This window comes from Theropithecus gelada, chromosome 1, assembly GCF_003255815.1.
Source record: "Theropithecus gelada isolate Dixy chromosome 1, Tgel_1.0, whole genome shotgun sequence".
Lineage (NCBI taxonomy): Eukaryota > Metazoa > Chordata > Mammalia > Primates > Cercopithecidae > Theropithecus > Theropithecus gelada.
This window is the reverse complement of record NC_037668.1, coordinates 24,547,400-24,562,737: the sequence shown is the minus strand read 5'-3', so window position 1 is coordinate 24,562,737 and position 15,338 is coordinate 24,547,400. Positions and strand designations below refer to the sequence as shown.

The 15,338-nt window shown below is 38.0% G+C and overlaps 1 protein-coding gene across 1 annotated transcript in view; it reads right to left on the bottom strand.

The window, feature by feature from the left end:
* Window positions 1-15,338, bottom strand: part of IFI16 (interferon gamma inducible protein 16) — a 41,566-nt gene that overhangs the window by 13,721 nt on the left and 12,507 nt on the right. Inside the window, exon 7 of the mRNA XM_025383436.1 lies at window positions 4,829-4,996. Within this exon, the coding sequence (XP_025239221.1) occupies window positions 4,829-4,996 (168 nt within the window). The remainder of the gene's footprint in view (window positions 1-4,828; window positions 4,997-15,338) is intronic.

Sequence of the window (15,338 nt, the reverse complement as noted above, 5' to 3'; positions counted from 1 at the left end):
ATATTTTAATACAGTAGCTGATTGTTTGTCTCATAGTAATTAATCCCTGCTACCATACCCGATCACGATTCAGGCCATTATGTGATCTGTGCTTCAGAGGAGTCATGACTAAAGGTCATGCTTCTGTCTTCTTCACGTTTTGAATCCAAAAGCACAATGAACCCATATCATACACAAAATCTTTGGGAGAAACTATGATGAGTAAGGACAACGCTTTCCTGCTCAGCTGGTCAATCTTAGAGTGAGTGGTGAGACAACCTGTGGGCTGGTCACCAAAGCAGAAGTAATGCATTGTGTTATTAAGCATTGGTGGCCATGGAGACATGTGCTTCTTTCTAGAATCCCTGTCCTAGAGTCTTTAGGCACAGCATGATGATTCCTATGGCTGCAGAAATTGCTATATCACATATTTAGGCAATTGGGAACTTTCTTTCAAGTCATTATGCATCAGAAAACTGACTGTCCTGAGATGTCCAATTTTGTCCTTAAAATAGCAGAGAAGATCAGAGCGGATAATGACTTTACTAGGCACAGCCTCTATCTATCCACCTGAAGCAAGATGGCAAACAGGCATGATAGGTAGCACTATACGACATATAAAACTCTTAGAAAGTATATAGGGAAATATAAATTTTGGAATTTACCAGTCAGGACAATAACAACAACAAAACCACATGAAAAATTGAGAACTCTGTACATGGGAGACCTGTCTTCAACTGGTACACAGGGACGAATCATTAGAAAACAGTGTGGTCACAGTGCAATTGGCACCTAGATGAGACACTAGCTTGGAAAATTGTCATCTAATTTTTCTTTTGACTTCCACTGAAGATACAACATCTGATTATTGGGTGCAGATGAACACAGGGGTCTTAACACGGCAATGTAAAACATAGGATGATACAGAGACTTACAGCATGTAATTTTTCCTTAGGAGCCTTGCAGAAACTAGATTATGAAAACAAATCCAAACAAAAACAATGTCTAATTTTAAATATATGTAAATATATGAGACAGTTCAACATCTATATTCTGACTTTGGAAGCAATATGTGATCATCAAATGCTGAAGCTTTAGAGTTCATTAAGGCTGGATTTGAATCTTGGCTCTAACACTAAAAATCATTATTATCTTGAGTAAAGTTTTGACCTCTAAGATCCTTGGTGTTAAGAAATGTGAAATGTGACTAACAATAACATCACCTGGGTGATGTAAGGAAGAATGGATAAGAAAAAGTACATAAAGTGCACATAATTTACATTTAGCACGCTCACTGCCTGTGAATTTTGGGGAATATTTTAAAACTCTATCTTGGTTGTCTCTTACGTAAAATGAGGGCTGAGAATAGCATCAATCATGACTGTTATGAGGAAAGAATGTAATAATATACATAAAGAACACAGGTTTTAAAACCAGCACCTAGTAAGTGCTTAAAAAGTAGAAATACACTTTCTGTTACTGTTATTACCCTGTCTCTGCAGGGATTTGTATGTGTGCTGTGATTAACTGCTGTCTCATATTCTGTTTACCTTGTTGACAGAAACCTTAGATCGAATTGGTATGGGAAGCTTTTTATTAAAGGAACTTCTCTATTCATTTCTGCCACTTATTGGCAAGAACACCTTGGAGTATTATCTTCTCAGATTCATTTCAGTTAAACAGTCCCGTAACAAGAGTAGAATTAGATGAGAAAAATATAATCTTTGGTTGAATAATATTTTAAATCACTATGTAATTTTTTTCTCAGAGTAATTATCTCCCCTCCCATCCCTGCTCCTGACTCATGTCAATTTGTGTTTCTTGCTTTAGGTATACAGAGCAGAAAAAAATCAATGATAAGAATAGGCTGCTAGTTTTAAATCTCAATGAATATAGAACATATACCATAGAGAAAATCTGAGGAAACCTGATGATCAGTGGAACAAGACTGTGCTCATCTGGGGAGTCACCAAGAAAGCAGTTAGACAGACACTGTATTTACAGGCGATAGCTGGACACCCAAGAATAAATGGCTGCCATGAAGGCATACGATCCTCCTGGGATTCCTGTGCTCCAGGGAAGTTCACATACAGCACAATCATTTGTACAGCTGTAGCAAGGATTGTGATTCATATTTTAGCAGATGGGACTTAGAAATTCTCACATAATCCTTTCAAAGAAATATGAGTGATAAAAGCATAGCTGTTTGGAGATGCCACTTAACTCATTGAAAAGGCACAAATAAAATGGATCTTAGGTTGCAATGACTGAGCAAGGGCTCGTTCCATAGCCACCTGTGCCCAGATGGCAAAAAGGCGCAGGTTCTGTTCTTCAAACAACACCTGCATAAACTATAGAGGGAAATACAGCTTTTTGAAGCTAACTAAAAATTACAACAATGAAAACAAACAAACAAACAAAAATCAAAATAGAGAATCCTTAAATATAGGAAGCTTCTCTTCCAAGATGTGTACATGGTGGCTGCAGGTATCTGCCGCTGGGTCAGAATGCAGCTTGGGGCTTGGGTGAGAAACAACTGTAAAAAATAATGATTTAATTCCTTTTGCTTTTCCTCCAAGTTTCCTGCCCCTTCACCACAGGTACAGGCTTCTGAACCCTCAGTGCAGGTGACTACAAGGCTCATATCACTGCTGAGCAAAAGGTAATCTGGAATAAGAATTGATGTACATAGCATGAACTGACTTTTTCCCCTCTTGTATTATATTCCTCTGGGGTAGATGCTACCTACCATCTGAGCTTATGGCATAGAAAAGGAGAAAATCACTCCCACATTCCAATTGTTTAAATGCTATTAGGAAGAGTAAAGGGAGCTAGGAAAGCTCATAAATGGAGAACCAGAGAGAACCAAAAATGGGAGGATCTCATCTAATGTGAAATGTGGGTGCCAGTGAGGACTTGCTCTAGGAAGGGATTTAGGCTAGGGCCTGTGGAGAGTTGAGTTAGAGAAGAGACCGGAGAAAGTGATCCCAGCAAAAGAAGCAATCTATATGTCAAAGCTTCTGATTTGGAAAAGACCATGGATAGTTTAAAATAAAACCTGGAATGTGGTCATGAACGAAGTGAAAGGATGAAAGGTAACTGGAATAAAGATAATGAACATATTCTTGTATTCATCTTCCTCCATTTGGCTACTTCCCCACAATCTCTCTCCAAACCTAGATCAACAAAAGACAGTAATCCTCTTGAGTCAGGAAGCACTTCATGAACGCATACCTTGTAAACATCAAAAGACACAGAGACTAGTAAGGTCTCAATGAATATACTTCATTAATAGTGAGAAACTTAATCACATAAATTTTATTTGATAAAATTACTCTTTCTCTATGTTGCTTTAGATGTTTTGATCATCACTTTGCTAGAAAGATTCTTTAAAATTCACAATTGCAGATGCAGAATTCTGCTATTTTGTAGTCTGCATCAGCTAGCTAGAATCCTTCAAAGTTCTCAAATGTATTTAGAAATATGCAAGAACTTACCTTAGCATTACCAAGTAAGTGATTTTTAAAAAATACTCTTTACCGAGGGCAAGGAAGTATAACTTCCTTTATTTTCACTATTTTTAAATCTTTTTTAAAATTTATTAATACTAGTTTAATTTCCATAGTTCTATCACTTCTGTCATTCAGTTCCGTAATATAGAAAATGCACTCTGTTAGAAAGGCAAATGAAAGGATTCTACTTCTGGAGAGTGGTTTACTTATTAGAACACACTCTGATCACCACTGGTCACCACATTTGTTATCAGAAGGTTTACAAAGTGTGTGCTATGCAACCATTGTGCAACCAATAAATAAATTACTGGCATGGCATATATAAATTCCTCATCTAAAGCCATATATAATCATTAATTTTTCAAGTTTTGGGTTTAAATAAGACTGGATACGAATAATGACTCTTAACTTTCTTGAAGGCTTGAGGAAGATTTTTAACCTTTGTGTACCTCTATTTTCTTCTCTGTGAATTGGGGCAGAATTAGCCTCCTCCTAATGGTTATGAAGAGAGAATGAGATAATGTACATCAGGAACAACACGTGAGAACCAACATCTAGTTAAGTGCTCAAAAAGTAGAAACAGAATTATTGTCATTGTTGCTCCATGTTCTAGGCTGAATTTGTAGGTTTTCTCTGGTCCACAGATACAACCTGAGTGATGCTGACCCTGTTAAGGAAAATCTCAGATCAAGGAAGTATGGAGAACACATTATGAAGTAAGTCTCTGTTCACATCTATGAAATTAGTAATTTAATCTCATTAACAGGAAACTCTGTGAAAGCAAAGAATGGGAGGACTTATCAGTTCCAGTATCTTGTATCAGTGAGAACTTGCCAGAGGAAAAAATTTAAGTTGGCCCATAAAATTTGAGGAGATTCCCACCAGTGATGATATAGGAGAAATAGATACCCATCAAGAAAATAGCATGTGTCAAAATATGTAATGGGGGTAGGAACTTGGAACTATGAAAGTAAAATCAGAAATATTACTAATAAGCAAAGAGGAAATGGGTAAAAGGAATTGGAGTGTAGGATCTGAACACATTCTTGTCTTCATCTCTGCTTGCCTGGCCATTCTCTCTTACCCTCTCTACAATGGGAGCAATACAAGATAATAATCCTCTTAAAGTTAGAAATCATTATATAAATGAATGCCTTTTAGATAGTAAAGATTATGATGTGGTGCTATCTCACTGTACGAATTCAACAAATGATTGAGTGGCATAATTTCATACTAAGATTGTAGACAGAGATTACAGCAGTAGCTCTTCCAACAGTCTAATGATCCCTGTAAATTATGATAGGGAGGAATGAGGTATGGGACTCAGGAAATTGTACCTTGATGAAGAAACTGCTGGATAGAGTTGTTGGCGGCATCTGAGGAGTCTGAAGATGGCTCTCAGGGAAGGTTTTGCTGGCCTCTGAAGGATTTGGAAGCTGACTCTGCTCCTGGGGTGGCTTCATGCTCTTAGGGTCATTGTTTTTTGGGTTTGGTTTTTTCTTTACCTGAAAGTATTCATTTTGTGTTTAATGGTTTTCAATATTAGAGGAAGCACAACATCTTTTCATTTGTGAGAATACCATCCTTTATTAGATTCTAATAGGTCTCATTACTTCCAAACATGGTCTCTCTCTAATGTATCCCTCCAGGCAATTGTCAGATTTTTTTTTTTTTTGCTGAAATGTGAAATGATCAAGCATTCTTCTTCCTAAAATCTTTCAATATTTACCTACTGATATTTTTACATTGGAGACTCCATTTCTGTCTTTAGGACAAAAGCCAGCTTGTTGGAGGGCTGCTTTTTACCTGTCTTGCATCATTTTCCTATACCTTTCTAGATATACCAATGTTATACAGAACTCACTATGTTGTTTCACACTTTAACATTTGCATGTGATGTCTTCTCTCCCTAGAAATCTTTCCAATGCTCGTCTTTATCTTGCTTCGAGCCATAGGACCTATTGCATGTTGATTTTCCATAACGTACAAGGCAATGGAATAAGAAATGTATATCCATTATCTCATTTAATTTTTAAACCAATCTTATGAGAAATATTTAAGCTATTTTCCCAATATCAGGAAACTAATGTGCCAGATGTGGACCAAGTCTATCCTACTGCAAAGCCCTTGCTTTTGACCACTGCATTATATTGGTTCCCCACCCTCCTAATTTCTTCAAATATTTTATTATTTACCATGGGTTTTATATCCTTTTGAAACCTATTAGGAACATCATTCTCTTAATATATCTTAATAGGTTTTTCTATTTAAATGTGAGGATATTCAAAATGGCATCTTTGAAGGAAATGGATTGCTGCTGCAGGCTCCAGGAGACAGCCAAAAAACTATGAGTGCCCAAAGTGTGAAAGTGTGAAAGGGGATCATCCACCCCTGAACATACATCCTCAGTGGGGAACCTGAAGGTCTAGATCGTGAGAGAAGGATCTGACTTTACCCGGAGCTGGGGTGAATTTAGAGAGCTGAGCAAAATTCAGGGGTACAGGAAATAGCAGGAAGAGCCCTGTGGGCTCTCTCAGTCCCCAGGGAAGTTATTTCTGACTTTGTCTCACAAAGGTCCTTCAGGAGGGCTGCCAGTGGAATTGGGGAAAGACCACAGGGAGAAGAAAACTTCCAGCTGAAGTTTTGATGGAACACAGTCTCCTGGACGGAACCCAGGGGAGGGGGTGAACTGGGAGTGCAGACACCAGCACAGAAGCCACAGCAGGCAGGGAGGCTTGAAACCTCCCTGTGTTGGTTGTCCTCCAACCAGGAGGTGGAGCTTTTAAGAGAGCATCACCTGCAATAATACAAGGAGGATACAAGCTTGCCCTAGGGTCACTTGGATAAGATTTGAGTTTCTTAGGTGGTGGGTGGGGCCACAGAGCTCCCAAGAGATTCTGTCCTTTGTCTTCTGGCTACCGGGGCAAGTAGAAAGCCCTGCTTGCTTTCTCGGCAGGGAGGTTGGTAGCAGATTCTCAGCTCTGCTCACCTGCTGTCTGGAAATAAATTCAGTGCTGTTGTTGGGGGCATGGTAGGAGTGAGATCGGCCTTTCAGGCTGTGTGGGAACTGGATGAGGCCTGTAACTGCCAGCTTTCCAGCACTTGCATGGCAACCTGCATGACACAGCAGAGGCAGCCATAATCCCCTTGGGAACATAAATCCATTGGCCTGAGAATCACACTCCATCCCCTATAGCAGGCACAGCTATCCCTGTCCAAGGGGAATCTGAACCTGCCCCCACCTGATGGTCTTTCTCTACCTGCCCTGGTAGCCAGAAGACAAAGGACAGAATCTCTTGGGAGCTCTGAGGCCCCACCCACCACCTGAGAAACTCAAATCTTATCCAAGTGACCCTAGGGCAAGCTCGTATCCTCCCTATACTATTGCAGCTGATGCTGTCTTAACACCTCCACCTCCTGGCTGGAGGACAACCAACACAAAACTATCCCAATAAACAAAATTAAAGCCAAGGACCCTCACAGAGTCTACTTCACTGCCTTGCCACCTCCACTGGAGCAGGTACTGATATCCATGGCTGAGAGACCTGAAGACGAACCACATCACAGGACTCTTTGCAGACACTACCCAGTATCAGCCTGGAGCCTGGAGTACAGTAGATCTGCTGGGTGGCTAGATCCAGAAGAGAAATAACAATCACTGTAGTTCAGCTCTCAGGAAGCCCCATCCTTTGGGGAAGGGGGAGAGCACTACATCAAGGGAGCACCCTGTGGGACAAAAAAAATCCTAACAGCAGCCCTTGAGTCCCAGATGTTTCCTCTGACATAGTATACCCAAATGAGAAGGAAGCAGAAAAACAATTCTGGTATGACAAAACAAGGTTCTTTAGCACTCCCAAAAGATTATACTAGTTTACCAGCAATGGATCCAACCCAAGAAGAAATCTCTGAATTGCCAGAAAAGAATTCAGAAGGTTGATTATTAAACTACCCAAGCAGGCACCAGAGAAAGGTGTACCAACTTAAATAAATTTAAAAAAAATGTTACAGGACATGGATGGAAAAATCTCCAAATAAATAGATAGCGTAAAAAAAAAAAAAAAAAAATCACAGCTTCTGGAAATGAAGAACGCACTTGGAGAAATCCAAAGACACTGGAAAGTCTTAGCAATATAATCAAACTAGTAGAATAAAGAACTTCAGAGTTTGAAGACAAGGTTTGTGAATTAACCTAATCTGACAAAGATGAAGAAAAATGAATTAAAAATGAACAAAGCTGCTGGACACAATGGCTCACGCCTATAATCCCAGCACTTTGGGAGACTGAGGCAGGTGGATCTGAGGTCAGGAGTTCGAGACCAGCCTGGCCAACATAGGGAAACCCCCGTCTCTACTAAAAATACAAAAAATTAGCTGGGCATGGTGGCAGGCACCTGTAATTCCAGCTACTACGGAGGCTGAGGCAGGAGAATCGCTTGAACCTGGGAGGTGGAGGTTGCAGTGATTCGAGATCGCCCCATTACACTCCAGCCTGGGCAACAAGAGTGAAAGTCTGTCTCAAAAAAATATATATATATATGAAAAAGCCTCCAAGAAGTTTGGGATTCTGTTAAACAACCAAACCTAAGAATAACTGGTGTTTCCGAGGAAGAAGAGAAATCTAAAAGTTTGAAAAACATATTTGAGGGATTAATTGAGGAAAACTTCCCTGACTTTCCTGGAGATCTAGACATCCAAATACAAGAAGCTCAAAGAACACCCAGGGAATACATTGCAAAAAGATCATCACCTAGGCACATAATCACCAGGCATTCTAAAGTCAACATGAGGAAAAGAATCTTAAGAGCTGTGAAGCAAAGTATCAGGTAATTTATAAAGGAACCTATCAGATTAAAAGCAGATTTCTCAACAGAAACCCTACAAACTAGGAAGGTTTGGAGTACTATCTTTAGCCTTCTTAAACAAAACAATTATCAGCCAAGAATGTGTATCTAGTGAAACTAAGCTTCATAAATGAAGGAAAGATCAAGTCTTTTTCAGACAAACAAATGCTGAATTAGCCACTACCAAGACAGCACTACAAGAACTGCTGAAAAGAGCTCTAAATCTTGAAATGAATCCTCAAAATACACCAAAATAGAACATAAAACATCTAAAGCATAAATGTTGTAGGACTTATAAAACAACCGCACACTATTAAAAAAGTAAGATACTCAGGCAGCAAATGGCATGATGAATAGAATAGTACCTCACATCTCAATACTAACACTGAATGTAAATGGTCAAAATGCTCCACTTAAAAAGTACAGAATGTCAAAATGATAAGAATTCAGCAACTAAGTATCTACTGTCTTCAAGAGACTCACCTAACACATAAGGCCTCACATAAACATAAAGTAAAGGGGTAGGAAAAGATACTCTATGCAAAAGGGCACCAAAAGGGAGCAGGAGTAGCTATTCTTACATCAGACAAAACAAACTTTAAAGCAATAGCAGTTAAGAAAGACAAAGAGGGACATTATATAATGCTAAAAGAACTAGTCCCACAGGAAAATATCACAATCCTAACACTGGAGCTCCCAAATTTATAAAACAATTACTACTAAACCTAAGAAATAAGATAGATGGCAACACAATAATACTGGTTGACTTCAATACTCCACTGAAAGTACTAGACAAGTCATCAAGACAGAAAGTGAACAAACAAAAATTTTTGGACTTAAGCTATACCCTACAACAAATGGATTTAACAGATGTTTACAGAACATTCTACCCAACAACTGCAGAATATACATTCTTTTCATCAGCACATGGAATATTCCCCAAGATAGGCCATATAATAGGCCACAAAACAAGTCTCAAAAATTAAAAAAAATCAAGTACTCTCTCAGACGACAGTGGAATAAAATTGGAACTCAACTCTAAAAGGAACCTTAAAACCATGCAAATACATGGAAATTAAATAACCTGCTCCCGTATGATCATTGAGTCAATAGTGAATCAAAATGGAAACTAAAAAATTCTTTGAAATGAACGACAATAGAGACACAACCTATAAAACCTCTGAGATACAACAAAGGTGATGCTAAGAAGAAAGTTCATAGCATTAAATGCCTACATCAAAAAGCCTGAAAGAGTACAAATAGATAATCTAGAGTCACACCTCAAGGAACCAGAGAAACAAGAACAAACCAAACCAGAATGCAGCAGAAGAAAAGAAATAACAAAGATCAAAGCAGAACTAAATGAAATTCTGACAGACAAAGAACAACACAAAAGATAAATGAAACATAAAGCTGGTTCTTTGAAAAAGTAAATAAAATTGACAGGCCGTTAGTGAAATTAACCAAGAAAAGAAGAGAGAAGATCAAAATAAGTTCAATTTAAGTAAAATGAGAAATATTACAACTGATATCACACAAATACAAAAGATCATTCAAGGGTACTATGAACATCTTTATGTGCATAAAGTAGAAAACCTAGAGGAGATGGATGAATTCCTGAAAATATACAACCCTCCTAGGTTAAACCAGGAAGATATAGAAACTCTGAATGAAGCAATAATAAGCAGTGAGATTGAAATGGTAATAAAAAATAATTTCCAATAAATAAAAGCCCAGGACCAGATGGATTCACAGCTAAATTCTATCAGACATTCAAAGAAGAATCGGTACCAATCCTATTGACATTATTTCACAAGATAGAGAAAGAGAGAATCCTCCCTAAATCATTCTATGAAGCCAGTATCACCCTAATACCAAAACCAGGAAGGGACATAATGACAACAACAAAAAAACTACATACCAATATCCTTGATGAACATAGATGCAAAAATCTTTAACAAAATACTAGCTAAGAGAATCCAACAGCATGTCAAGATAGTCCACCATGATTGAGTCGGTTTCATACCAGGGACACTGGGATGGTTTAACACACACAAGTGAATAAATGTGATACACCACACAAATAGAATTAAAAACAAAAATCACCTGATCATCTAAGTAGACACACATAAAAAAAGCATTTGACAAAATCCAGCATCACTTTATGATTAAAACCCTCAGCAATATTGGCATAGAAGTGATACACCTTAAGGTAATAAAAGCCATCTATGACAAACCCACAGCCAACATTATACTGAACAGGGAAAAATGAAAGCATTCCCCCTAAGCACTGGAACAAGACAAGGATGACTACTCTCACCACTTCTATTCAACAGAGTACTGGAAGTCCTATCCAGAGCATCAGACAAAAGAAACAAATAAAGGAAATCCAAATCGGTACAGAGGAAGTAAAACCGTCACTGTTTGCTGATGATCTGATTATATACCTGGGGAACCCTAAAGACTCATTCAAAAAGCTTCTAGAACTGGTTAACGAATTCAGCAAAGTTTCAAGCAAAGTTTCAGGATACAAAATTAAAGTATGAAAATCAGTAGCTCTGCTATACACCACCAGCAACCGAGCTAAGAATGAAATCAAGAACTCAACCACTTTCACAATAGCTGCAAATAATAAAATAAAATAAAATAACAAAACAAAACACTTAGGAATATACCTAACCAAGGAAGTGAAAGACCTCTCAAGGAAAACTACAAACACTGCTGAAAAGAAATCATAGACAACACAAACAAATGGAACACATCCTATGCTCGGGGATGGGTAGAATCAATATTGTGAAAATGACCATACTAGCCAGGCATGGTGGCTCACGCCTATAATTCCAGCACTTTGGGAGACTGAGCCAGGCGGATCATCTGAGGTCAGGAGTTTGAGACCAGCCTGGCCAACATGGTGAAACCCCGTCTCTACTAAAGATACAAAAATTAGCTGGGCGTGGTGGCAAGCGCCTGTAATCCCAGCTACTCAAGAGGCTGAGGCAGGAGAATCACTTGAACCCAAAAGACAGAGGTTGCAGTGAGCCGAGATCGCGCCATTGCACTCCAGCCTGGGGGACAAGAGCGAGACTTCGTCAAAAACAAAACAAAACAAAACAAAAAAACAAAAGAAGAAAACAGGATACATTTTCCTGATGTTTTTAAAATAGATTTATTGAGGCATAACTGGCATATAACACAGTGCATACATTGGAAGTATAAAATCTGATAAATTTTGGCATATACATACACCTGATGAAGTGCAATCTACAAATACAGTGCAATTTCCATCCAAATACCACCATCATTCTTCACAGAACTAGAAAAAAAAATCCTAAAATTCATATGGAACCAAAAAACAGCCCACATAGCCAAAGCAAAACTAAGGAAAAAGAACAAAAGGAAGAAATCAGGAAGAATCCTATTATCTGACTTCAAACTATACTATAAGGCCATAGTCACCAAAACAGCATGGTTCTGGGTATAAAAATAGGCATATAGACCAATGGAACAGAATAGAGAACCCAGAAATAAACCCAAATATTTATAGCCAACTGATCTTTGACAAGGAAAACAAAAACATAAAGTGGGGAAAGGACATCCTATTCAACAAATGGTGCTGGGATAATTGGCAAGCTACAGGTAGAAGAATGAAACTGGATCCTTATCTCTCACCTTATACAAAAATCAACTCAAGATGGATCAAGAACTTAAATCTAAGACCAGCAACCATAAAGATTCTAGAAGAAAACATCGGAAAAACCCTTCTAGACATTGGCTTAGGCAAAGACTTCACGACTAAGAACCCAAAAGCAAATGCAACAAAAACAAAGATGAATAGATGGGACTTAATTTAGCTAAAAAGCTTCTGCGCAGCAAGAGAAACAATCAGTAAACAGACAACCCACAGAGTGGGAGAAAATATTCACAAACTATGTATCTGACAAAGGATTAGTATCCAGAATCTACGAAGAACTCAAACAAATCAGTAAGAAAAAAACAAATATAAAAAATTAAAATGAGTCTCTAAAAGTTTTACTTTATAGTCAGACATTAAAATTGAATAAATGATGTCTACAAGATTTTATTAAAATTAAATTTAACATTAATAGCACATTACTATAAAGGTAAAATTTAACTTATTTAGTATAAAAGTACACAAAAAATAGTCAAATATAAAATGGTGTTTATTTTTTTTAAGTCCCAAGGATGGCCGGGTAATTCACAACGCCCCTCATCCCCAAGGCCATAGCACGCAGGGGCGGTGAAGGCCACAAGAAGGCCAAGACCTCAAGAGAGGGCAGGGCCGCAACAATCTTTGGGCAGCCCTGAGCAAGAATGGAGCGGAAGGTGTCACCATGGGGCTTCAAGCCCCGGGATATACAACAAAAATTATATACTTATTTTCCACTTTCTTTTCCCTCAGAACTAAAAGGCTTTTAGCACAGGTACTACCCCTAGAATTTCCAGTACACCAGCACCAGCCTGAAAACCATGTTCTTATTAAAAGATAAAAACAAAACAAAACAAAACAAAAAAAACGAGCCATCCTGGGAAAGACCCTATCTTATGTTGTTAACCACTGAGACTGCCGTCTGCACAGCTGAGGAAGAACGGACCCATCATATTCGAGTCAAGAAAACATCTTCTTCGTTAGAATTATGGGTTACCGTACTAAGATTAAGCCCTACTAAGTTAAAGTTAAAGAAAATTTCATTTAAATATATCTTTTATATTGTTTTTTTCTTTTTAAAATTTGTTGTTAGCTCCTTTGTTATAAATGTAACTAAGTCTAACTCACCTTAGACCATTGCCTTTAATGCTTGTTTTGTCATACTTTGTGGAAATAAAAAAGATTTCCAGCTAGCCTTTTCACACAAATATTTATGTCCCGGTCCTCTAATTGACAGTTACCCATAGCACTCAACGTTGTGATCACCTGCAGCCAAGACACCGATTTTCTGCTCCTACAGCCTGGCAACCTTGTAATAAATGGGACTACATCCTTTAAACTACTCAAGAGCAAAGTTATACTTCCACAAAAAAGGTTTGTGCAGATCTAAAACCCTTCATCTACTTCACTAAAAGGGCTACCCCTTCTAACTGGCAGCCTTATCAATGTAACCCTGTCCTTCTCTTTATCACCACCTCCACCTTAACTAACTCTAGACCTGCCGTTAGTCGCTTCTATGGTACGGGGATTAACATAAATGAAAAAGACCCCCTAGGTATTTTTTAAATAAGCATGATTCCCCCATCTTCCCCTTCTTCAGTAGGCTCTGTTCTAGATCCCACAACGGTTGCTCCTGTATCTAATAATAAAACTAGGGTATCTGTTGTAAAAATAAGAGATCTAAGACAGACTTTAGTCATCAAGACAATATATCAAGATGCAAATGCCTGGCTGGAATGAATTAAATATTCTGTTTGCACTTTAAACAAAAATGATTATTACGCCTGTATGCATGGAAGGCCAGAGGTTCAGATTATCCCCTTTCTACTCGGATGGTCTCCTCTTCGATCAGAAATGGACTGTATGGTGGCTGTCTTGCAAAATCCCATGGCTTAGGCTAATCCATCATGCCGAGCTCTCTATCTGCTATTTCCTGAAATTCAACACCCTGGGGGTCCGTCCCCAAGGGCAGTCTGGCTTCCACCTCTGAATGCCAGGTTTATTAGTTGCCTCTCATGGCAAGAAGAAAATCTGGTGTTCCTTAGAAGCATAAAAGGATGCAAGGAGCTCAAGCCTTTCCAAGAGCTTGTCCCTCAGTCCACACTTAGCCATCCCCAAGCAAATGTATGGTGGTATTATAGAGGACCTTTCTCTAGACACTCTGCCAAATAATTGGAGCAGTACTTATGCTCTAAACAATTGGCTATCCCCTTCACCCTGGTATTTCACCAGTCTAAAATAAAAAAAGTAAAAACAAGACACGGCAGGCCAAAGGAAACTCCTCATGAGTCCTTTAATCCTTAGGTTTACATAATGCTATTAAGGTCCTATGAGAAGTGCCAAATAAGTGTAAAGCACAAAATCAAATAGCTGCAGAATTTAAATCCACGTTGTTCTGGTAAGTAACTATAAATTTTTTTAAAAAGTAGACTAAATAAACTGTATCTATTACGATCAGCAACGATTCATAAATTACACTGAGGACGCCATCAAAGAGAAAGCTAAGCAATTAGGACCTACCAGCCAGATGGCCTAGAAAAATAAAATAGCTTTAAATATAATATTAGCAAAATAAGAAGATATTTGGGTCATAATTACAACTCAATGTTATACCTTTGTTCCTAAAAATACTGCCCCGATAAAACTATAACAAAAGTGTTACAAGGATTAACAGCCCTATCCAATAAACTTGCCAACAATTCTAAAATAAATAACCCTTTTTCTAAAATAATAAAACATTGGTTCAGTGGCTAAAAAATTTGTTAACTTCAATTCTCACCTTGTTCGCTCTTGTTATTGGTGTACTTATTCTTGTAGGGTGTTATATTATTCACTGCCTTCGAAACTTTACACAAAAACTTATCTCTGCTACTCTTACAGAGGCAGCTCCTAACTCTCCTCTACCCTATTCTGAAAAAATGACTTCTCTTAAAAGGACAAACAAAACAATTAAGTCAAAACATATTAAACAAGTTTAAAGAAGAATTATGAAATAAAAAGAGGGGAAATTATAAAAAAGTAGAGGTTCCTCCTCAAAAACTTTGCTCCTCATCTAATTAGAAATAAATAGTAACTTCTCTTAAAGGCAAAATGTATTCAAAGACCTGTGCTAACATTCTTAAATATCTACTAGCTGTAATAAAAAAATCAATGTACTTTATGTTCTTAGCTCCCACAATTTAGCCTAAATATTTGACCTAACATGCTTATACTGATCCAAACAAGCATTAGGTCATAGCCTGTTCCTCTTCCTTATTTAAAGGCGTTTTTACCTTTCTCAACATTCCACAAGTTACTTCCACCTTCCTTTGTTCTCCTCTGCCTTTGCCTCTTTTAAAA